Source organism: Chrysemys picta, chromosome 13 (genome assembly GCF_011386835.1).
Source record: "Chrysemys picta bellii isolate R12L10 chromosome 13, ASM1138683v2, whole genome shotgun sequence".
NCBI lineage: Eukaryota > Metazoa > Chordata > Testudines > Emydidae > Chrysemys > Chrysemys picta.
Genome location: NC_088803.1, coordinates 27,070,970 through 27,094,735, shown reverse-complemented (window position 1 = coordinate 27,094,735; position 23,766 = coordinate 27,070,970). Strand labels below are relative to the sequence as shown.

The 23,766-nt window shown below is 53.4% G+C and overlaps 1 protein-coding gene across 2 annotated transcripts; it reads left to right on the top strand.

Annotated features, from left to right (window-relative positions):
• Positions 1–13,680: 13,680 nt before the first annotated feature.
• On the top strand, positions 13,681–23,177 carry LOC101954010 (interleukin-17D-like). Of its 2 annotated transcripts, XM_065565699.1 has the most exons (4): positions 13,681–13,764; positions 16,016–16,084; positions 20,643–20,890; positions 21,603–23,177. In XM_065565699.1, exons 1-4 carry the CDS (start codon positions 13,762–13,764, stop codon positions 21,823–21,825), a joined length of 543 nt encoding a protein of 180 aa, XP_065421771.1. In that variant the 5' UTR covers positions 13,681–13,761; the 3' UTR covers positions 21,826–23,177. The 2 variants fall into 2 exon arrangements, with proteins under 2 accessions (XP_065421771.1, XP_005295463.2); XM_005295406.4 differs by lacking the exon at positions 13,681–13,764 and having other exon boundaries at positions 15,034–16,084; positions 21,603–23,122.
• Positions 23,178–23,766: the final 589 nt, after the last annotated feature.

The window sequence follows — 23,766 nt, the reverse complement described above, 5'->3', positions numbered from 1 at the left end:
TATACTTTTCTGGGGTTTGCTCTAATATATCCCAGGGCACCATCCACCTGGTTCAGCAGCCTTGGGACCCTTAGGTGGTTCCCCTAGAGCCCCAGGAGTGTCAATCCCAAATCACTGAACTGCTGCCTCCAGATGGCAGGTGTCAGGTTCAAGCAAGGCCCAAATCTTCGACATGCGCCCAGTGACTTTACCCATCTCATTTCTCCCACCCGTGACAGCAGCAGCAGACCTAGAGCACAAGAAATGGCTTCCTCTGGAGCCCGCCGCAGAAGAAATAAGAGCCACAGGCCAAGATATCCCTTCTCAGGGCAGCCAGTAACTGCAGCCCTGCAACACATTCTGTACCTCATAGGTGCTGGAACTAGGGGTGCTGCCACACCCCCTGGCTTGAAGTGGTATCCATCATACACAGGGTTTACAGTTTGGTTCAATGGCTCTCAGCACCCCCACTGTACAAATTGTTCCAGCCCCCTGAGGTACCTGAGGGCAAGGCACTGACCTGCTAAGAGCCCAAGGTGGCAAAGGGAGGCAGGCATGGCAACATCTTGGGAAGTGCACCATGGTCTCCGGGCTCCACCCTTTGCATAGGGCAGACTTGCCATGAGCTGCCCGTTCTAATACTGGACTCCAGGTCTAGCAGCTGTCCCCTGCTCGGCTCCCGGCACAGTGGTCAGCACCTGAGTTACAGGAGCCCCCAAGCCCTAGAGCGTTTCCCAAAACAGGTTGAATCAAAGAGAGCTATGGCCATGCCTCAAGCTTCTGAGTGAGCAGTTTGGACACTTAATTTAAAAAAATCTTCTTAGTGGCCCTTCTGATACATAACTGAGGGGGATTATGCCCCTGTAAATCAACCCCTGCCAGGAATTTCTGCTCAGGCTGAACCCCAATGATTGATTTGAAAGTCAGAACTGACCTGTAATTCTGTTTCTTCTCCTTGCTGTCCAGACATCACTGACAAATCTTTTAATCAAATTTTAATGTACCTGCTCTGAATGCAGCACTCTGTAAAGGGCCCAACTCCCCACAAACTGCCTAATCTGGCTAGTAATATTCTGAGGAATATCATAAATGTAAAGTAAAAACAATAACGGCCTCCAAATGGATCCCGTTAGAACACCAGAAGAAATGTGGAATGAGAGCCAGGATTCAAACCAGCTGCGGCCTGGAGACACCAGCACTGCTGGGCCATATGATAACGTCATTGACGGGGTAGCTGGGAGAGATTTTCAGGAGCTTTCAGTGCTGGCCTAATTCTGCCCCCTTTGCAGCGGAGAACCCCAGCCCATGACTTACACAAATTCAGCAGCTCCATGCACTGACAACAAGAAGCCCAGGTAAATGGCTGGCTGAACTGGGAGTCGAAAGGACAGCAGAACCTGAACCCAGTGACAGTGCCAAAGAGAGACAAGTGCATTTCTCACCCAGTCCCAGCTCTGATGTAGAGGCACAGCACATAAACCTCCCAATAATCCCCTTCATGCAGATGAGCCCTCCTCACTCCCCTGCCCTCGAATACCTGCACATAGCCACACAATTCCAGTGCCCCCATGAACACGCGCACATGTGTCTGAGACACAAAGGCAACCTGTATGCTTGTACAGGGGGGCCAGATTCCCCCCCCCCCGAAACACATGCCACACACATACCTGGACACAAATATACCCAACATGCATGCACACACACACCCTATAACCTTCCCCCTGCAACTGGTATCGGTTAAGGCTTGCCCACAAGCCACCAACCTGGATCTGCAATGAATAATTCTAAGATGCTGCCCAATCAAGCCATTGAGGTGGAGTTTGAAAAGGCGAATGTTCAGCACGTAGCAGGAGAGATGGCTTTTAATGCAATGATTTCATCTACCATGCCAACAGTAACACCTACTGGTTACTGTCCAGTGCTGCCAGCATCAGCGACTGAATGGAGCACAGTTTTCATTGTATTGAAGAATGCCAGCAAGATGTCTAAGACACTTGACCAAGATTACAGTGTCTGGACATTTGATGGAGGCTAACGAGACTCAGTGGAGGGGCCCAGAGGAACTTCTGAAAATTGTCTTGAGAATGGACGGTGTCCATATAGCAGAGACATTTCTGGCTGAAAATAGAAAGAAGTATGAATAGAGTGGTCTGGAAGAGAGTCTTATGAAATCTCAGGTAACTGGTAGCAACACAGCAAGCAAGCAACTTAAAAGCAAATCATACAATCATGGAGTGAAGGCCCACAAGCTTGTAACGGAGGCTCTGTCCAGACTGTGGTGCCAGGCATTTTGTAAATGAGTACATGACAAAGAGATTGACTGTGATGTAGGCCTCACCCAAGGCAAGCTCCAGGAATGTTAAAATGTGATTATCAAACAATGGGACCACAAGTCTAACAGCAACACTTTCCCAGCTCAGTGATGCCTTCGAGAATGTATCGGATGTATTGCACACATTCCGCTGGACCTCCCGTCCCCTCCCCTCCCATAGCAGGGCTCGGGCATTCATCCCCCATCAGCCCCGTTTTGTCACAGTTGTTTTTAGTAAAAGCCAGGGACAGGTCAAGGGCTTCTGTGAATTTTTGTTTATTGCCCATGACCTGTCCCTGACTTTTACTAAAATAACCGTGACAAATCTTAACCTTATTAGGAAATCACCCGGTGGCTTGGTCTAGAACTATTCAGCCAAGTCTGGACAGATGTGGCACCTGATCAAACAGTGAACAGTGATAGTAAAGGAAAAGGGGATATAGTGGGTTTCACTTTGAAATCAGGAACCTTGGCTACATGGTTCTTCACTGCTCAGAAGCGCTCAGCTATCACAACTTCCATGAAGGGCATGTGTGATCTGGTAAACTCACATGGCATACACAAGGAGGCTGCACCACGTCGCATGCAGCATGAGGTAGGTGATATAAGTAAGGTTGTTCTCACCATCACCGACTCCTTTGATTTGAATGCTGACTTGGTAGCAGTCACCAATATTGAAACCGGTGTTGTTGCACCCGCAGAGATTGCCACCAAGCCTGTTACTGCGAATGACGCAGGAATCAAAACAATGAAACAGTCTGTGAAAGACAGATTAAATTCAAACACCACTGGATTCTTTGATCCCAAGTGCAACATCAAGACATTTGCATCTCTAAGCAAGAAGCTCAAATCAAAAGTTAGTGGAGATAAGATAGTGACTGTCAGTGCAGACAGGGAGTTGTTCAGCCATCATGTAGTGGCTGCATGAACAAGAGAGATTGATTTGAAGGAAGTTTTCACACATTAGCTTCTCATAGTTCCATATGCTCTAGCATGTTCTGATGGTACCCTGAATAAATCTGCAAAGAGTGAGATATTGCCTTAATTAGAAAAAGAACATGCCAACAGCTGGGATAGTGGATGGCATGGCTGTTATACAAATAGTCGGGCAAGGAGGTGCAACTTAGCAACTTGCTGAATGGGGCTTCAGTATGCCAGCCTCTCCAGAGTTCTGAGAGCTGTGGAAGAGTAGCTATCTGGTCAATATGTCAGAGATGCAATTAAAGCTTTTGAACATGCACAAAGGCAATACTCACAAAGCAATGAAGTCAAAATCCATGATCCCAAAGCACCCCGTCCCAACACAGAGGAGTACGTTAATTGGAAACTCCAAGAATAAAGCACATCTGGTAACATTTTTTGTCAGATTCATAGTGCAATATGGCCGAGAATTTACTTGGCTCAAATCAGAAACAGATTCAAGGATGGCCTCAGTTGCTCACATGGTCACTTCAGATGGAGTTGTAGATCAAGAGCTATTCTCATCCCACGAAGAAGCAGATACTTGACTTCTACTTCATGTGGCACATGCTTCACAAGAATACCCTCAGTAGCAGTGTGGGCTCTGGACACTCCCGTTGCAGTCCTCTGTGCACACTTTATTCACAAGTTGGAAACAACTTTGGTTTGAAACTTTGGGTTTTGTATTGGTGTGAAAAATAAAGCCAGGTTTATACCAGCCCACATGATAGCAGCTGAACGTGGCCAACAACGATGCGGAATGCTGCCAGCAGCACACATACTGCCTGGGTGTGATTCAGCCAGCAGTCTGGCAAGGGTTGGCAAACTAAAGCTTATCAGGAAGCATCCAAACATATTTAAAAGCCTTGCTAATTTTGGCATTATGGTGGATATAGCGGCTCCTGCACAGTTGAAATCAGTAGAACTTCTGATAACTCTTCTCTATGACCCAACAGCTGACTCAGTGGATGTAAACGGTGTGCGATAGCAGCTTTTCTACCAACAGGCCCGGAGCAAGGCCCTTCCCGCCAGCTTATGATAGTCTTCTACACCATACCAACACACAAATTACCAGCCCCTTACCTGGGACCAGGCCACGGAGACGGAGCCTCACAGCCCTTCCCCCAGTGGGAAATGGCTGGCGTCACAACAAGGATGGACACAGATTTCCAGCACTAATGACACGGACACCTGCCCCAAAGCACTCCTGGAACACATTACATGTGGGCATGCAAAAGCCAAGTGCGAGCGCAGCTGCTGTTGTCCACGACAGAGCATGGCGTGCACACAGACTTGCTCGTGTACTGTGGGTGAGGACTATTACACTCCTCATACAGTTGCCAGTGTGGATCCAGATGAGTCTGAGACTACAGATGGTTCAGACTTAGACCTGTAGCACATATTGAAAAAGGCTAGACACATATATACTGTTGTATTGCCCATCGCTGAGAAGGAGCCCATTGGCTATTCGTGTTCTGCTAGCACCATCGTGTGCAATAGGATACCTGGCTTCTAGTATAATGACTATATTATTTAAAAGGTGTGTCAATGAATCATCTGTTCGTTTATCAATATAAAATGCAAGGCCAACATTCTTTAAGTAATGAGCCTTAATCATGTGTGTCAAATAAACCATTTGTATGAGAGGAATTTGGTTTTGGTGTTTAAAATAAATTAGTGGTAATTTGTGTCAAAGAAACCTTCTGCACAGCTACAATTTGAGTTTGGTCATCTTTTCTTTCAAACTTGTCTTGCCAACTTATGTACATGTTTGTGATCTTTTCGCTTGCACCAAAGGTTGTTCAGACGTGGGTCCAAGGACCTGGCATTGGCATACCTTGCTACCACATGACACCACCATGTCCGGCCTGGATAAGTACCTAAGGGACACGTCTATCACAATAACATAGCTGTTGTTTCTGTATGGGGGGGGGAGGAGTATTACATCACCAAACACTTCCAGCGGGGCCCCCAGACCATTCATTTTTGGAATGTTTACAAGAACTTTGCCCCTGCAGGTAATATTCCCTCCAGCACCCTGCTGTCTAACTGTCATGGGTGGTTCCCGTTTGGCAGGGACATGCTGGGTCAGCTATGCTGCCCATCCACAGCAAGGAGGAATAGCTGCACCCTACCCAGGCCCTTGGGTCAGCAACCTTCCCTGCGAGTAACTCTGAAGGGTTTGCAGCCTCTCTTCCTCGGGCAGGCTGGCCTGTTCTCCAGCCTTCCCTTTCCCCAACCTTAAACCACGGCCTTACAGCTGGCGAGTAGCTCAGCCAGGAGGGCTCAGATTGTAGCCAGGCAAAAAAGCTCTGGCCCAAGCCATGTGTCAGTCCAAGGAACCCAAACGACTGCCGTGGAATAGCCGTGCAGCTGGGCCGGGCTCTGCAGGGGGAACTGATTCCATAGTCAGCCCCGCTACAGGCAAAGGCAGCACACAGTCCAGTCCCAGCTCTCTGGAAGCAGGATGGGATGACAAGGCAACTCCCTGCTCCCTCTGCTAACGCTTGGGGCCCAGGGCCCTGCAATACACGATAGTAACTCGTTCTTGGGCAGGTCATCGCAGGTGCATCACATGCACACAGAGGTGCCCGCATCTGCAACTCACTGTCCTGTATGGCAGCCCAGTGCCACATGGGGCATTATAGCCACCTGACCCCTCCTTGATCTGGGACACTGAGGCTGAGCTCACCAGCCAGGGCAGCTGTCCCATTGCTGATGAAGTCCTTGCTCAGGGCCAACTGGAAGCTGGCACTGGGCTGTGGGTGATGCTGATGGGCACAGAGCTGGTGGGAGCTCCAGACAGGGGTGTGTTGAATGCAGCCTGTTGGGGAGGTGAGGGGAAAGGAAGGAAATGCCATGAAACCCAGGGAGATGTGAGTTAACCTGGAGGTACATTTGTTGGAACATGGACAATGCAGGAGCATTGCCCCCTTCTCGTGGCCCAGGCTCACCCCCCTCCCCCAGAGCGCTGCCCCCTGCCCAAGTACTATCCCTGTCCCCAGTGCACAGCACCTGCCCATGGAGCACTGTCCCCTTGGCCCCGCTCCACCCCACAGTGCTGCCCCCTTTCCCATGCACAGCCCCTCCCTAACGTGTGGCTTCCCTCTCCCCCTTTCCTGACACATGGCTCCACTTCCAATTGCCATCCCCTGGCCATAGGCATGGTGCTCACCTCCCCCTGGAACTTTTCCCTTCTGCCCCCCCATGGCATCCCCCCCACCCCACAGAACATCTGCCCTATCCTCCATGTGCGATTCCTGGGCATGGCGTTTGCCCCTCCACCCCCGGCACTGCCCAGAGTCCAAAGGCTGCATGTGATATCTCACAGGAGTACAAATCTCTGGGTCAAAAAAGCCACCGTTCCCTCGGAGTCCAATGGGAAAATGCTACAAGGGCCTAAGCTGTGTAGTTCTGGGCACAGGGCAAGTAGCACAAGGAGCTCTGCTGCTGCTGGGCTGTGAGAGACACTGTAGACACGTGGACTAGGCAAAGCCCATTAAATGAGCTTTGTGAGAGTTATCTGTATCTCCGTGGGCTAAGGATTGTGTTCTGGGGGGAGGGGGGGGGAAACAGGGCTCCCTGCAGGTGATGAACTCACTGGGGGGGGGGGGGGGTGAGAGGGTAATCGATGCAAATCCATGGGCAGGACAAGTCTGAAGAAGTCTGGCCCCCAGGGAAATCTCACAGACTGGTTTGACCTGGTGAAAGAGGCCTGGCAAACAAAGATGTGAGAACATTATAAAGCAGTGATGGGCAACCTGTGGCCCGCGCCGCTTCCCGCAGCTCCCACTGGCTGTGAACAGTGAACCGTGGCTACTGGGAGCTGCTGGCAGCCGTGCACATGTAAATAAACAGTCTGGCAGCCCGCCAGCGGATTACCCTGATGGGCCGCGTGTGGCCCATGGGCCGCAGGTTGTCCACCAGTGGTATAAAGTGACCAGCCTGGCGGAGGAGGGAGGGAGGTCATGCCCACAAATACTGACTGACATGTGACTGTGACCAGAGGAACAGGTCCTGAAGTGCTTGGAAACCTGCCAGGCTCTCAAGGGGAAGGATGGGTGACGACAGGGAAGCTGGGCATGCATAGGAACTGTGCAGTGTTTTCAGAATCTGTTTTCTCTGTAGTGCCTTTGTTCTGAGTAACCACTGCTCTGCTGGCTGGCCCCTGGTGAACCCTGAGAGACCAGGATGGCAGGTGCCGAACGGAAGTTAGACCACAGGGAACGGCAGCCTAAATCCCCAGTCTAAAGCACGAGTCATGGGACCCCGCCCCAAGGAAGTTAACAGCCAGAGGCCTGAGACCCCAGGGGGTGCCCTCGAGGAGGCCAAGAGGTCAGAGGTGCAGTAACCTCGGGAGCTGACGGGCATGTCACCCTAACTACAGCCCTTCGCTCGTCCAGGAGCGCTCGGCAAAATCAGCTGCTGCAGTCGCATTTTGAACCCACCAGGGTGAATTCACAAAGGAGAGAATACACTCCCGTCCCCTCCACGCGGACTAACGCTCGGCTCTGGGTGGTGAGACAGGACGGCCCAGGGGCGCAGTTGGCAGAGGTGGCTTAGCAGTAAAAGATTCTTGATTTGCAAACTAAGCAGCTGATTCAAATACAGCACGTTTTTGCTTGCATCTCAAAATGGACCCTTAGCATCAGCCTCCACAGCTGCCCAGCTGGGACCACGGAACAGAAACATTCCTTGTCTTCATGTTCTTAACCAGGGGGACGTGTACCCCTGGGGGTACGCAGAGGTGTTCCAGGGGGTACATCAACTCATCTCGATATTTGCCTAGTTTAACAGGCTACATAAAAAGCACTAGCAAAATCGGTACAAACTAAAATTTCATACACTGACTTGCTTATACTGTTCTATGACCTATACACTGAAATGTAAGTACAGCACAATATTTATCTTCCAATTGATTTATTCTATAATGACATGGTAAAAATGAGGAAGTGAGCAATGGTTCAGTACCAGTGCGCTGGGACACTTCTGTATTTTTATGTCTGATGTTGTAAGCAAGTCGTTTTTAAGTGAGGTGAAACTTGGGGGTAGGCAAGACAAATCAGACTCCTGAAAGGGGTACAGTGGTCTGGAACAGGGCCGGCTCCAGGGTTTTGGCCGCCCCAAGCAGCCCCAAAAAAAAAAAAAAAGCCGCGATCGCAATCTGCTGCGGCAATTCGGCGGAAGGTCCTTCGCTCCGAGCGGGAGTGAGAAACCGTCCGCCGAATTGCTGGACGTGCTGCCCCTCTTCGAAGTGGCCGCCCCAAGCACCTGCTTGGTAAGCTGGTGCCTGGAGCCGGCGCTGGTCTGGAAAGTTTGAGAACCACTGCCCTAGAGAGCTTGCAGATCTGGGCAGTTCTGAATCCGTCCACTAGAGGGCAGAGCAGTGCTTTTTATACACAATGTACACACACACACACCCCTATATCACCTGCTCTACCTCTAAGCCAGTTCCTTCCCAGGTCCCAACACACACACACACCTCCAGCCTGGGCACAAGGCATTATAGGAACAGGTCCATTGGGTGACCTGCTCACAGGTATCATTTAAGGGCATAGCTTAAGCCCCATCGTTTGAAAACTTTGTCCCTGAGAGCCAGGTTTCCCAGAGAACTCGGTACCAGATTTCCAAGTGATCAACACTAAACCAGGGTGGACAAACTTAGACAGACCCACATTCATTGGAAAGCTTCTTGAAATTGGGTTGATTTATCTGGAATTTCAATTAGGACGTTTTCTTAAAAGTTCCAATAACATCAAAATGTCCCATTTAGACATTTTCAGCACAAAATGTTTCCACTTTTTTGTTTTGAAATGACTTTTCTTTTTGTCTTGTTAACCATGTTGTTTATATCTAATTAGATATAGTGATATAATGCAACATTTTTAAAAAGACAAAATAAAGATGAAACAAAACATTTAGATTTTGTCAAAATAAAACATTGTAAGTGATCCAAAGCAATTTCCCCCTTTTGTCCTCCCCCTCCCCCCCCCCCCCCCCCCCGAATTTCCCTTCATGGAGAATTTCAAAATTTTTGATTTTCTGATTTGGAATGAAGCCATAGTTCAAAATCTCCAGACCCTTTGTGAAATGGAATCTCCACTGTCCACAGTGCCCTCTCAGCATTCTCTACTAAAGCCCGATTTTCAAAAGGTCTCAGTATCCAACATGCACTAGATGGGCTGAGGTCTTTTGAAAATTCTGTCTCTAAATGTCCGGTTTGGTGCTTGAAAACTGCACTAGGCATAAAGTTCCCTGAAACCAAAACCAAGTTTGAGAAACACGACATCTTGGTTCCTTGCTCCAGCAGCCCAAGGACGCTGCTGCCCTTGGCGTCTGATCACTGTTGCACACTAACCATTTTGTTTTCTCCTTTCCGCTCCGATCCTAAGAAGCGGATATAAGGGCAGTTTTGCTAAGGGCCAAGTCCAGTACATTACAGCCCTTTCATACACAACAGGGCTGTTGGGTTGTAATCCCAAGCTCTGGAGGTTTACAGACTGGGTTTGTTAGACTTCATCCTGATGTAGGAAGATGTCACAACGCAGGACACGCAGGAGAGACATCTTGGAAATAAGGCATACGTTTTTGACGGTTGGAATAGTTAAGCACTGGAACAAGGATTGTGGTGGATTCTCCTGCACTGGCAAATTTAAAATCAAGATGGGATGTTTTTCTAAAAGAGCTGCTCTAGGAATTATTTTGGGGCAGCTCTCTGGCCTGCGTTATGCAGGAGGTCTGACTAGATGGTCACAACAACGGTCCCTTCTGGCTTTGGGATCTAGGAATGGGCAGAGCCGACTGTGGATACATTTCAGGGTCTGCCACACAAATATACCGATCACCTCAAAAACTCATTGCAGTCCAGTGACTCAGCCTCAGGACTGGATTTCACTCTCCCCATTCCATTCACAACGCTTGACCCAAAGGTGTGCTAACTACAGACAGCGCTGCTGCTCCGCGGGAAGGAAGAGGGGAGGGACTACAAGTTAGTCTGAGACAGCTGCTCCGGTGCCCTGTAAAATGCGACTGAAACAGAATGACAAGGATTGACACCCCTTCTGCACAGGTGTAAAAGGTGCGAGGTGAAGAAGAATCTGGCTCAGTGACTCCGTCTTACCAAGGAATCATCACATGGACACTTTGCTTTGACAGGTGCTCAAAGGAAACACCTCTCTCATGACAGGTTTGGAGCTCTTTTCCTTCTGCTTTGCCTTTCATTTCTAATCTGCATCGGGCTGAGACCCTGGGTGTTCCGTTTGACTGATTTTCATTTCATGGATCCAGAACAAACCATTTCCATCCCAGCCTGGGGCTTGTGCTGAGAGGACACATTCACACTCTGTGAAAACCTCCAGACTGAAAAGGCTGAGCAGGGCTGGCTAAGTGGAAAGCGTGTTTCTGGAGGCCGAAGAACGCCGAGTGGGGTAAAGGGTTAATAGTATTACTTATCTCCGTTTCAGAAGCACCTAGAGCAGTGGTTCTCAACCTATTTACCACTGTGGGCTGCATATGCAGCTCTCTGTGTGTTATGTGGGCCACATCTACACTATATATACATATATATATAAACCACACCGCCTGTTTGGCCCTGAGGATGTCACATGAGCTGCAGCTGTGTGCTGATTGGGCCTCAAGCAGCCCACGGGCTGAGAACCACTGACCTAGAGCCTACAGTGAGATCAGGGCCCCATAATGTGAAACAGACCCTGCCCCGAAGATCTTATGGTCTCTATAGACAAAGACTAGGCATAAGGAAGCATTATTCTCCCCACAAGGCAACTGAGGCATAGAGAAGGCCAGTGACTTGCCCACGGTCACACAGGATGTTTTGATTAGAACTGGGAATTGAATGCAGATGTCCTGATTCCTAGCCGAGCGCCTGAATAACAAGCATATGTTTCCTCCCTCTCCAGTCCTTCCTTCGAGGATATGGATTCCTGAGCTATAGCAGTGGTGGCCAAGCCGGCTTTCTGTGTGTCCTGCCGCTGGGCTTGCCTTCAATATGCCTGGGTGTGTATAGATTGCAGGGCCCAGTCCACGCCTCGGTGCTGAAGACCAGTGAAGTTACAATCTGCTCCATGTAATGCAAACAAGCAAGCTGCAGCCCTCAGGTTCTGAGCAAGGTGCCAGCGCACCCCTCAGTAAAGCATACTTGCCCCTGACCTATCTGCATTTTACAAACGAAGGCCTTGACTACACACCAGAGTGATGCTTGTCTAGTTATACAGGTCCAACACCCCCAGTGAGCTGCCGGATAAGTCTACATTGCAAAACACACCCCACAGCAGTGAACCTCAGAGCCAGGGTCAGCTGACTCAGGCTCACGCTACGGGGCTAAAAATAGCTGTGTAGATGCTCCCGCTCGGGCTGGAGCCCAGGCTCCGAGACCTGGCAAGGATGAGTAAGGGATGGAAACGAGGGAAAACCAAATGGAAAATAAGGGAAGATACTTTGCTTTAAGGGAAACACTTCCCTGAGCATAGCATGTATTTTTCTACCAAGTGCACATTTCTACTGCCCTCAAGTGTACAGTGCAATTATCATCAGCTTCAATGTAATATTTCAAAGGGCCAAGGGACGTTCCTTGAAATAAGGGACAGGTGGCCACCCTAGGGCCTCAGAGCCGGCACTCCAAGCCGAGCAGGAATGTCTATACTTGTATTTTAGTGTGAGCCCTACAAGTGGGGTTGCCAACTTTCCAATCACCCAAAACCGAACACCCTTGTCCTGCCCCTGTCCTGAGGCCTCCACTCACTCCATCCTACCCTCCCTCTGTCACTCGCTCTCCCCCACCCTCACTCACCCACTTATTTTCACCTGGCTGGGGCAGGAGGTTGCGGTGAAGGAGGGGGCTCCGGCCTGGGGCAGGAGGTTGGGGTGCAGGCTCTGGGGTGGGGTTGTGGATGAGAAGTTTGGGGTGCAGGAGGGGGTTCCCAGCTGGGGCTGAGGGGTTCAGAGTGTGGGAGGGGGCTCCAGGCTGAGGCAGGAGGTTGGGGGGGGGTGGAGGTGTGCAGGGTGCAGGCTCTAGGAGGGAGTTTAGGTGCAGGAGGGGGCTCAGGGCTGGGGCAGAGGTTGGGGTGCAGGAGGGGCTTCAGGGTGTGGGCTCTGGGAGGGAGTTTGGGTGCAGGAGGGGGCTCAGGAAGGGGATTGGGCTGTGGGAGGGGGTGTGGGGAGTGGGCTCCGGGTGGCGCTTACCTTGGTGGGCTCCCCGGAAGCTGCAATATGTCCCTCAGCTCCTATGTATGGGGCAGCCAGGCACCGCCCCTGCAGCTCCCATTGGCCGCGGTTCCTGGCCAATTGGAGATGTGGAGCTGGCACTTGGGGTGGGGGCAGTGCACGGAGCCCCCCCCCCCCCGCCAGGTAGGGAGCCTGCCAGCCCTGCTGCAGGCGGCCAACCAGACTTTTAATGGTCTGGTCACCAGGGCTGACCAGAGCCGCCAGGGTCCCTTTTTGACTGGGCTTTCTGGTTGAAAACCAGACACCTAGCAACCCTACCCACAAGCCTGAGCAGGGCTGGCTCTAGGCACCAGCAAAGCAAGCAGGTGCTTGGGGCGGCAAATTTGCAGGGGCACAAGAATCCAGCATGGGAGCTGAGAACCAACAGGTACCATACGTCCGGATTTTCCCGGACATGTCCGGCTTTTGGGGGCTCAAATCCCCGTCCGGGGGGAAATCCCCAAAAGCCGGGCATGTCCGGGAAAATCGGGAGGGAGGGAGGGCTCGGCCGGGGCCTCTTTGGCCGGGGCCGGTGCGGGGCCGGGCCGGGGTCGCGGGGCCGGGGGCATGGTGCCGGGCCGGGCGCGCGGGGCCGGGCCGGGAGCCGGTCTGGGCCCGCGGGGCCGGGCCGCTGGGGGGTGCGCTGGGCCGCGGGGCCGGGAGCCGGGGGGCCGGGCCGGGAGCCGGTCCGGGGTTGCGGGGCCGGGCCGCCGGGGGGTGCGCTGGGCTGCGGGGCCGGGCCGCCGGGGGGCCGGGCCCGCGGGGCCGGGAGCTGGTCCGGGGTCGTGGGGCCGGGCCGCCGGGGGGTGCGCTGGGCCGCCGGGGGCCGGCAGTGCTGGGCGGGCCGCGGGTGGTCGGCCGGGGGCCGGGGCCGGCACCCCAGGGCCCGAGCCGACCCAGGCTGGAGCCGCCGGGGGGGGCCAGCCTGGGCCGCGCCTCCTCCCCCCACACCCCCCCTTACCTGCTTCAGGCTTCCAGCGAATTAAATGTTCGCGGGAAGCAGGGGAGGGGGCGGAGACTTTGGGGAGGGGGCGGAGTTGGGGCGGGGGGGCGTGGGCGGGGCTGGGGGCGGGGCCGGGGCCCCGTGGCGTGTCCTCCTTTCGGAGGCACAAAATATGGTAACCCTACAACAGGGGGCCCTGGGAGCTCTAGTTCCTTGGTTAGCTCCCTGCCTATAGAGCCAGCCCTGGAGCAGGGAAAGAACTACATTTCCCAGCATTCCCTTGGCCGCAATTAACAGGAAAGGGAGGGGAAGGAGTGGAACTGAAACCTCATGCTGCAGCTTGCTGTGAATGGTAGGAACAGAGCCAGCTCTAGGTTTTTTGCGGCCCTCCACCCCAGCCCTGGGCTCCCCCCACACCCTTGTGTTGCCCCAACCCTGGACTCTACCCCGCCCACACCCCTGGCCGCCCCAGCTCTGGCCCCCACCTGCACCCCCTGCTGCCCCAGCCCTGGGCTCTCCCCCCCCCACCCGCACCCCCTGCCACCCCAGCTCTGGCCCCCACCCACACCCCCTGCTGCCCCAGCCCTGGGCTCTCCCCCCCCCACCCGCACCCCCTGTCGCCCCAGCTCTGGCCCCCACCCACACCCCCTGCTGCCCCAGCCCTGGGCTCTCCCCCCCCACCCGCACCCCCTACCACCCCAGCTCTGGCCCCCACCCGCACCCCCTGCTGCCCCAGCCCTGGGCTCTCCCCCCCCCCCCACCCGCACCCCCTGTTGCCCCAGCTCTGGCCCCCACCTGCACCTCCTGCCGCCCCAGCCCTGGGCTCTCCCCCCCCCCCCCCCCGCATCTCCTGCCACCCCAGCCCTGGGCTCTCCCCCCACCCGCACCCCCTGCTGCCCCAGCTCTGGCCCCCACCTGCATCTCCTCCGCCCCAGCCCTGGGCTCTTCTTCCCCCCCCCCCCGGCACCTTCTGCCACCCCAGCCCTGGGCTCTCCCCAAAAGAAAGAATTGGGTGGACTAAATGGACAGTGCACCTCTCTATCTGAAGCCTAGCAAGGGAGGTACGTGGAGCCCACTAGAATTTAAAATGAAAAGTAAGGGAGAGGAGGCTCTACTAGACTGGGCAGCTTTAGCTACAGTACCAGGCACGTAGGTGGATTTCCACTTCTGAGCCATGGAAGCAGAAATTGACTTTTCTTTTCCAGATTTGAACACCCTCAACATTCAGGAGTGCTCAAGCTCAATTTGGGCAGCTGTTACTTCATTTCTCCCAAATCAAATATACTGATCCACTGTAACTTGCTGTAGAAAAAGTAGAATAAATTGAGCAAGAAATGCTTCCCTGTGGTTATTAGGACTGGAATTGCTATTTTCAACAGTCATTGCTTTTTATTATTATTATTATTATTATAAAGTTTTAGTTTTATTTGTTTAAAAGGAAGACAGTGATATTGCATTGGCAAATTCCCCATAGAAACAAAGAATGGAACAAAAGAATAATAAAGGCACCTCAACTTTTCCTCATTTATGTAGAACAGTCTTATAATATGCATCTAGATAGCCTCCAATCACACAAGCTGAAAATTGTTCCACTTTACTGCAGTTCTGTAACCACAGGGGAACCAATCCTGTCTGTGTTCTGTGCACATCCAAAATTCCTGCTGAATGACCCGGCCTGGGAGCGAGTTACCAGTGACCCAGGGCTGGGGCGGCAGGAGGGTGCAGTGGGGGGGTAGGCAAAATTTTTTTTGCTTGGGGCAGCAAAAAATCTAGAGCCGGCCCTGAGCCTGAGTCAGCATACCCGGGCTCTGAGATGTGCTGCTGCAGATTTTATTTGCAGGGTAGATGGACCCTCAGTTCTCCCGAATCGGACGGAGAATTGATAGGGAGGCCACTTGTCTGGTTTTATACCGGACGGTCCTCTTTTTGGCTGGTTTGTTCCCAGCCATGGTTTTCTCCAGTATCAGTCAGGGGGCGCCCTTTGGAAGAGTGCACCGCTCCACCCCCACCAGCGTGACCTCACACTGCATGCGAGAGATCATGTTGTCGGGGGCTGAGTCACACAGGCGGAGGCATGCCCGTGCTGTTCCCAGAAGTGCTGGAACGTCTGAGATTCCAGGAACTCATGAGTGGCCACCTTAGGAATAACTATACCAGTATAAGGCACCTTTGTACCAGTATAACCGCATCCCCACTGGGGGCTATGGTGGTATAGGGGGCTGCAGTGGTATAATTGCTTTGGTTAAAAAATAAATAAATAAAACATGCCTCTAACCTATATGGTTATACCAGGACAACTGCTTAGACCAGGCCTAACCCTTTGCCCCATGGCATCCGCACACATTCCCGGTCAGTGAGTCACTGACGAATGGCTGTTTCCAGGTTGCAGTGCCAGGTATCTGTGGGGAGGGAGGCGTGTCTGATGCTTCCCTGTGCAGTGAGAACCTGTTTGAGGGCAGGGTTCCTGAGGGGAAGGACGCAAAGAGATTTTCTTCCCAATCTCGTCGCCTTCTGAACCTCCCATTCCAGGCCAGCCCGGCGGGGTCACCTTCACAAAGGCCTGGTGCTCCTGGTCTATTGTTTACCAGCCTCTTTTCTCTCAGAGGGACAGAAGAAACCTTCCCCACTCCCGTGTGAAATCAACTAAGGTGGGAACAACCATGCATCTAAAGGTGAGTAGCTGGGGTCCCCTGTAGCATCAGAGATCTTTGTAAATTACACTGACGTTCCCACACCCCCTAAAACTCAGCTCCAAAGGGGACAGGGTAATTGTTTAGGAATAAGAGTGTCTCCTCTTCCAACATTTCCACGTTCTCCCCCTCCCCTCTGCTGAGGCTATGTGGGGCCCCCTTCCCCCATTCCAGAATCCTCTATTCCTCCCCTCCCCCCAGTGTCAGGGGCTCTGTCTTTGCCCCCATTCCTCCCTTTCCTCTTACCCCCCCCTTTCCTCTTCCACCCATTCCAAGGTCCCCAATTCTCTCCCCCACGGCAGGGGCTCTGTGTGTGTCCCCATATCTGCCATATTCTCCTCCACAGTCCTGGGCCCTCCATTCTCTCCCCCATGCCAGGGGCTCTGGCGCTGTTTGACTATTAATCATCCAGCCTTAAAAGTGTGCACTGGAGAGTGAAGCTGCCCCTAGGGAAGATCAGAAAGAGGGAAATCCCCTGACTTTGCAGGCCAGAGCTTTCTATTTGGGGAATCGCTATCAGCAGAGGTCAGGGCCCATGGAGTGAGTGTCTGTGTCAGGTAGTAGGTGTAAAGCATAGGAAGGCCCATCAGGCAGTTACCAAAAGCCAGGCTCTGAGCCCCTTAGTCATGAGGAGCAGCACTTAGGCCAGGAGCGGCCCACTGACTGTCCTGAGATACGGTGCTACTCAGTGTACGGGAGGGGAGCAGAGGCTGGCGCTAGGTGGAGACTTACGCCCTGTTATGTTGTTTAGTGCCGACTGGGGATAGTTACGTTCTGACCTAAGACACCCTTGGCTTTTCCCCTGGGATTTCTCATTCTTCTTCACTTTCTTTCCTCAACTATGGTGTCATTTGGCCATTGCTGTAGTGCCCTGATCCACCTGCCAATGAAATGAACGGCAATGAGCAATTCTGCTGGGCGAGGCGGCAAAGGGAGCCCTGTACAGATTTGCGATGCCTTTTGTGAGCTCTCAGCATGGAAGATCTCACATTCATTCCAGATATTAGCTTTGTGTCCTGAACATCTGTCATGTGTCAATTTCATCCCAGTTCTGTGACCAGTCCCTTTCCCCCTGGGCTAAGGGAGAGCAGATTGCTGGGGTTCCCAGGGGTGTCTGAGTTGTGAACTATTGCTCTGTTAGTTCTAATGCTAGCAGAGCTCAAACACGATAGGAATGACAAGTGGAGATGTGTGGTTTTGTTTGCAACTTTTACACCAGTACACACCACTCTCCGTTGCTCATCTGCCTACGTCTGAGTGCGAACAGGCAGTTCCCAGGATCAGTATGTATCGAAAGTGGGACACAGTGTACGTGAAAGAGCACACAGGGTCAGCACAGGGTGTGAAACAAAGCACAGAGTAACTGGAGTGGGTGTGAACTAGCACACGGGGTGAAATGTGTGGAGGCGAGTGTACATAGAACAACACAGCAAATGCAAACAGAATCATTCTTTAAAGTTGGGGTTTTCAGAGGGGCTGTATGGGACTCGGACACCCAACTCTCACTGACGCTCAACAGGATTTGGGTGCCTGACTCCCTTAGGCTGCTTTGAAACGTCAGCCTAAAATGTTGGCTCCTAGGAACTGTGTCTCCACAGAGATCCCCTCCCACACAGCGGCTGGATCCTGGCTGCCTCAGCTGGAAAATAAGATCATTAGCGATCAGCTGGTGAAACAATGCAGCCTAGTGACTTAGTAAGTCACCCACCCCAAAGCAGCAGTCGCTGCCTGGAGCGGGGGCAGCACTACCTTGCTGGTTGCTTGTGTAGTTATGGAGGGGGGCTTATGAAAAAACAGGTAAAGTAGCTACCAAACTGCTGTTTCTCCGGGTGGATGGAGCTGTGCAACTGTGGCAGCTTTGTTTTCTGAGTCCTGCAGTTTTAAATGAGTAGAATAAGCTAACTGCTCTGCTGGAGCCAGCTGCCCTTTGGTGGGGACTCATCACTGTGCAGTGCTCTGATCTGAAAGGCAGAACTGCTACCGGTAGCAGTGCAGCCCTTCCCCCAACGTGGCCCAGGGCTTGGTGCAGGTGTGGTTATGGTTACAAGCCAAATCCTGGCCTGAGCAGTGAGCCCACCACTCCCTACGCCCCAGGGCAGACAGACAGATGACTCAGCAAATGCTGCACAAATGTGATTCATAAATGAAGCGGGGGATCCAGCCCATTACACAGCTTTCTTCAGCAATGAACCGAGGCCCGAGCGGGCAAAGCCCAGGGGAATTCACCAGCAGGTATGTGCAGCCCAGCTGATGAAGTGTGCAAGATCTGAACTCAAGCAGCTGAGTGAATTCAGCCAATGTGACCCTCTGGGCTCAGGGAGTGGAGTGGGAAACCTCCCCTGCTAACGGATGCAGCCTGCACAGGGCTGGGCTGCCGCCCAGTTAGCTAAGAGGCCGGCAGATCCAAGGAAGACCTAGCACATTTCTCTCTCAGTGAAGTGGGCACAGAAAGCACCGATGGGCCCAGCTCAGCTCTGCAGCCGTGGATCTCACTGCAAAGGCCGGCTGAGAAAACAGCCGCGTCTTTCTGCGGCAGTGTCACGTGCCAGCTTCAGCATCGGATGACTTGCCATCAAGGGCCAGCCCAGCCAGTGAAGGCTGGGAATTACCGACAGGGCTCTTGTCCTCTCCGCAAGCGTGTGACTCCTGCTAGTGTCAATGGGCAACTTGTCCAGAAGAGAACAGAGCCCCATGGAGATCCTGCACCGAGAGGAAGGAAGCTCCTCCCTCAGCTTCCCGAGCAGCGCGGGCACTGGGGCTAATGCCCTCTTCATAATACCTCGCTCTGCAGAGCCCTGGCACCCGGAGCTCTCAAAGGAGGGCAGGATCAACAGCCCCCGGAGGCATGGGGCATGGAAGGGACTTGCCCAAGGTCCCCCAGCAGGCCACTGGCAAAGCCAGGACTAGGACCCACATCTCCTGAGACCTCGTCCCCTCGCCACTGGACCACACTGCTTCTTATTGGAGGGGCAACTTGCAACTAGCCCAGGTGTGGGAGGATGCACCGACCCTCTCTCCCTCCCTTTCATCCCCCACCCAGGGGCCAGCCCCTACTGCAGCCCGTGAACCGCTACAAGTTATATCCTCAATATCCCTTGGGCACTAGCCAAACAGAGCATCCATTTGCTTCCTGCCCCCCACCCCCCGCCTGTAAAAACTGAAGTGCCCAATCCTGCTCCAATAGACGTCAATGCAAAACTCACACTGGCTTAAAGAGAGGGCAAGACTGGCCCCAGAGGGCAGGTTAGAGAAATTGATGCAACTGCCCAGCTAGCTGCAACCTGTTCCCACTCCAGGAAATACACTTCGGACATGCAAATTCCATTCAGAGCCGGACCAGCCCACTGCACTGCAACAAGGAAATGCCCTGCAGCGACTCCCCCCTGAGTGCTATCTCATCTGCACTCTGGACCTGTATTAAAGGAGGAAACCCCTTCTGTGCTCAGGCAAAGGGGCCTCTCTGGAGACTCTACCCATCCCCCACCATGCCTTAAAGGCACACTGATGCCACAAAAGGCTGAGACACTCGTATTTAGCTAAGGAAAATCCCGCTCCTAGCACAGCTCATCTGTGCATCTGCCCCCCTTTATTGCTACTTGTGACATTTGCATTGGAAAGGGCACATTGATCTAAGCGGTGGTGTCACACGAGCTCTCATACGACTGATAATCACCACACAGTGCCCGGCCCACGTGAGGATCTTTGCCTAACCACCCCCGACACTTGTTTAAGGTTTAAGTAAAACGGGTTCACCCCCTGCTCCCCCAATTACATTTTATTTTGGTCAGCACCTTGGCGTGGTCAGGTCCCCTTCCTGCGAGGGTTCTCTCCCAGCCAACACTGCCAGGCCTGTAACTTGCCAAGTCGGGTCAGATCGGCCAGAGCCGGGCAGAACTTCCGGAGCCAAACCTGACACCAGGTGAAACCTGCCTGGTTTCATTAGGCAAATGAAATGCCATGAGGACCATTGGAAAGGTCACGAAAACAAAAAAATCATGTCAGGCAGCCAGCTACCATGAGTTAGCTACCGTGTGTAAAGCCACCCACACGTCTGCAATGGGCCAGCACAGGACTATCCGGCAGCTGTCAGCATGGTCCCAGGTTGGGAGCAGGTGCCTCTAGGTTCTGCATGGGGACCTGGCCTGTTAAATGTGTTTAACAATGGTCTGAGAAGGACTATGGGCCACATTTGCAGATGGCAGCATGGGGGCAAAGAACGCCCACTTCTCTCTCTGTCCGGTCAGAAGAGCGAGACCTGGCCAGGGCAACCCACTCCTTCCTGCCCCTCCAGGCCTCTTCACTGCAGCTCAGTTGGGGTAACACTTTCAAAAGTGCCTAAGTGGCTTAGGAGCAAGAGCCCCCATTACTTAGGTACTGAACTCACTCAGCATGGTGGCCTAGCTCCTCCAAGGCTCCTAAACAGCGAGCAACGGAAAGCTCCTTCAGGTGGTACAATAGATGCCTCCTACCTGCTCAGCCTCCCCAGATCCCTGGGAGCTTCTCCGAGCGAACTCACTTTCCCCCTGTGTTTGTTCCGCAGGTGGAAGCGGCTGCCCAAATTCTGCTGGGTTTCGCCTTTTGTCAGACGTTCGGTGCCCACATTCCCTGCCGGGAGCCCTCCGATGCAGAGCTGGAATCCATGCTCAGCCACCATCTTGCTCCTGGAGTTAGCTTATTGGCTCCAATGGAGGATGTTTTACCTGACCAAGACCTGAAGTCATGCCCTGTGAACGTCAGCCAGACCTCATCCCGCCTCCAGGACAGGAGCGCCTCCCCGTGGTCATACAGGTAAGCCGCAGGCAGAGGAGTGAAGGGCATCTCAGCAAAAGTCACCTCTGGGTTCAGGCACTGCCACTGGGATCCAGAGCTTGGAGCCCCTCCCCTTCTCTTCCCCCGCCCCCCACCCCCATCTCTCTCAGGTGTGGAGCTGCATTTCCTGAGTCAAACTATGTCCTCCTCGTCCCCTGGAGATGGCGGATGGCTGGTTCTGCAGGGGTAATTGTTACTCTCCTGCTCACTTCTAGAACATGTCCCTCTGTCGACACATGCCAGGGGCACTCTCCACTCCGCAGTCAGCCACCCCCTGGAGAAGGAAACAAACCAACACATCTGAGCCCCACCAGCAGCCACGTCCCCCTCGCTGGAGGTTCCACCCAGCAGCAGCTGGCTCAGGCTCATAGGGGCATTTTCTTATCACAGGTAGTTCTGAAAACGGCAGCGCAGCGGGGATAGAACTGCCGTGCACCGCAGGCACTAAGCTACTTCTGTCTGTGGCATTTCTCCCGCTCTGTGCCTCAGTTTCCCCTCCGTGAGCTCAATCTAATGCTGCCCAGCCACCACCAATCAGCTCCTGAATGTTGGTGCAGAGCCTTACATGGCAGGTGTGGGAGGAGTAGCATTATTAACCCTTTCCGAACAGCTCAGTCCATTCCTAGCTGGAGTGTATTGGCCAGCGCTCGATTTTATTAGGTGACCTCATTAATCTGCTTTGTTCCAACAGGGTCAACGAAGACCCGCGCCGGTATCCCCGGAGGGTGCTGGAAGCCTACTGCCTGTGTGAGGGCTGCCTGGTAGACAGGCAGGAGGACAGGTCTGTGCAGAGCGAGCCCTTTTACCAGGAGGTGCCTGTACTGCAGAAATCCGGCCAGTGTGAGGCAGGCCAGTACGTTTACCAGCCCAGCCGCCTGCAAGTTGCTCAGTTTTGCATTTGCACTTTCCCTTGAGACAAGCAAAATGCTGTCACCTGGGGCCATCACCTTGCAGCCTGCGTCAGTGCTCCTGCCAATACAATACTGCCACTGTCATTCGGCAGGGGGAGCAGAACGAACGCTGGAGCCTCAGGAACCAGGGCTGGCTTGGGTGCTGTCCTTGGAGAAAGACAAGTACCACAGCGATCCCACGTAACAGCCAGCACGCTCACCACGCCCTCTGCTACTGTCATTCACCAGTGGCATACTCTACAGAGGACTTTCCAATGGCCAGTCCCATTGCTAACCTGGTTTCCTCCTGGGGGAGGTCTAGGCCACAGCCAGGTGGGACTGGCTGTTTTTCAGCTTTGCAGAGTGCTGCTAAGGCAGAGGGGACCTGCAGCCCATGGAGTTCCCCAGGGCAGCTTGCGGCTAACCCCATTTTTAATGCATGCTGAGAGAGGTCCAGCCCACAAGGTGACAGGTCCAGGTCAGGATGCTCCATCTCGATCCAGAGAGCAGATGCTCAATAAAGAAGGGGCTTCCCATGTGACCCGTCGTCTCTGTGAGCTGCGCCTCCACATTAAACAGGAAGAGAACTGCAATCTGCTTTCCTGGAAGGGCACAGCCCTCGAGCTCTGGGCAGGCTGCCCATGTGGTCCTTGGCCAGGCAATGGTTGAGTGCCCCTGTTCATGGTCACACACAGCTTCAGAGAACACAAAGAGCAATCTGCCCCTCATTCACTTCTCCTGGGTCCTGCAGAGAGGGGAGTTGCTTTGCTGGGATGGACACGACCAGCGGATTCCACTCGGGATGATCCTACAGGATGTGCTTGGTCTGTGGAGCTCCTGTTGTCAGAAATGTCTTGGCAGCCTGGGGAGCCAGCGCAGAAGTGGAGCCAGTGGGCTGAGGTGCATTAGAGGGTTAGCAACTGCCCGGCACTTGGGAATGCTTAATTCAGAATCAGGTGCAATCAGACAAGGTCCCTCTAGAAGCCACATAAACTCTTGTGTGCTGTTTAAAAGACAACCCCCCAGTGTGGCATAACAGTCATGCAAACCTGGCAGCAGGGATGTCATGAGCTGGTGTGTTTGGCACTAGTGCTCGGGAACACTGCCGCATTGTTGGCTTATCTTTAGTAAGGGAAGAGATAGCGTCGTTCCCTGGCCAGAGCTGCAGTCCTGCTTCTCTGTCTTTGGAGGCCTCCAGAAGGCAGGAGGGGGAGGTGGCTTCCTTCCACAGCAGGTGTCCACTGAACTGGGCTGCGAGGCAACATTGCCCCAGGAAGACCTTATTGCTAATTCTCTCCACTAATAAATGTTACTCACCTTGCCACAGTGCCTAGCTATTGGTGGGCACAACAGCTTCCAACTGAGTTTGTACCAGGCTGGCTGTCCCCCTTCTGTGTGTCTGCACCCACCTGCTCAGTGTTTAGCTAATGCTTCTGCAGCTCACCCCTGCCCAAGGCTGAGGCTGGCAGGGGGCTGCAGTCTGGGTACAGGCTACACCACTCTTCCTTTGCTGTGTGCCCAGGGCCTGACATGGCTAGTGCCACTCACTCCCAGCTCCCTGTCCTGCAGGACATCCCAGAATGCACTGCCCCACGTGCTGCTGGCACCGCTTTCTGTGCGTCTCCTGCTGAGGCACTATGGGATAGCTGCCCAGACTCTTCCCACAATGCCCTGGTGCAAACGGATTCCAGCATCGGGCTGGGTGAGAACTCAGAAAAACAGCTTGGGACTGAAGTGGCTGCAGGTACACAACTCAGCCATGTTTGTTGTGCACAAGTCGGATGAGAACTGGTTAAAAACCACAGTGGTATTTGTGGGGTGGGCGGGGCCTTAACTGCTGGTGACAGGCAGGATCTCCCTCTCTAACGCAGGTTGTCTCAGCAGAGACTCAGTTGGTAACGTGTGGGGAGGGGAGAGCCTTTCAGGGGCAGTGAGGAGCCCTTCCTGGTTCCCCAGCCAAGCCCT

Excerpts from the sequence above, each read along its gene's own strand:
- LOC101954010 (XM_065565699.1), top strand. Across the intron at positions 16,085-20,642 it reads GAACAACCATGCATCTAAAG|GTGGAAGCGGCTGCCCAAAT; the intron begins GTGAGTAGCTGG and ends TTTGTTCCGCAG. Across the intron at positions 20,891-21,602 it reads GCCTCCCCGTGGTCATACAG|GGTCAACGAAGACCCGCGCC; the intron begins GTAAGCCGCAGG and ends TTGTTCCAACAG.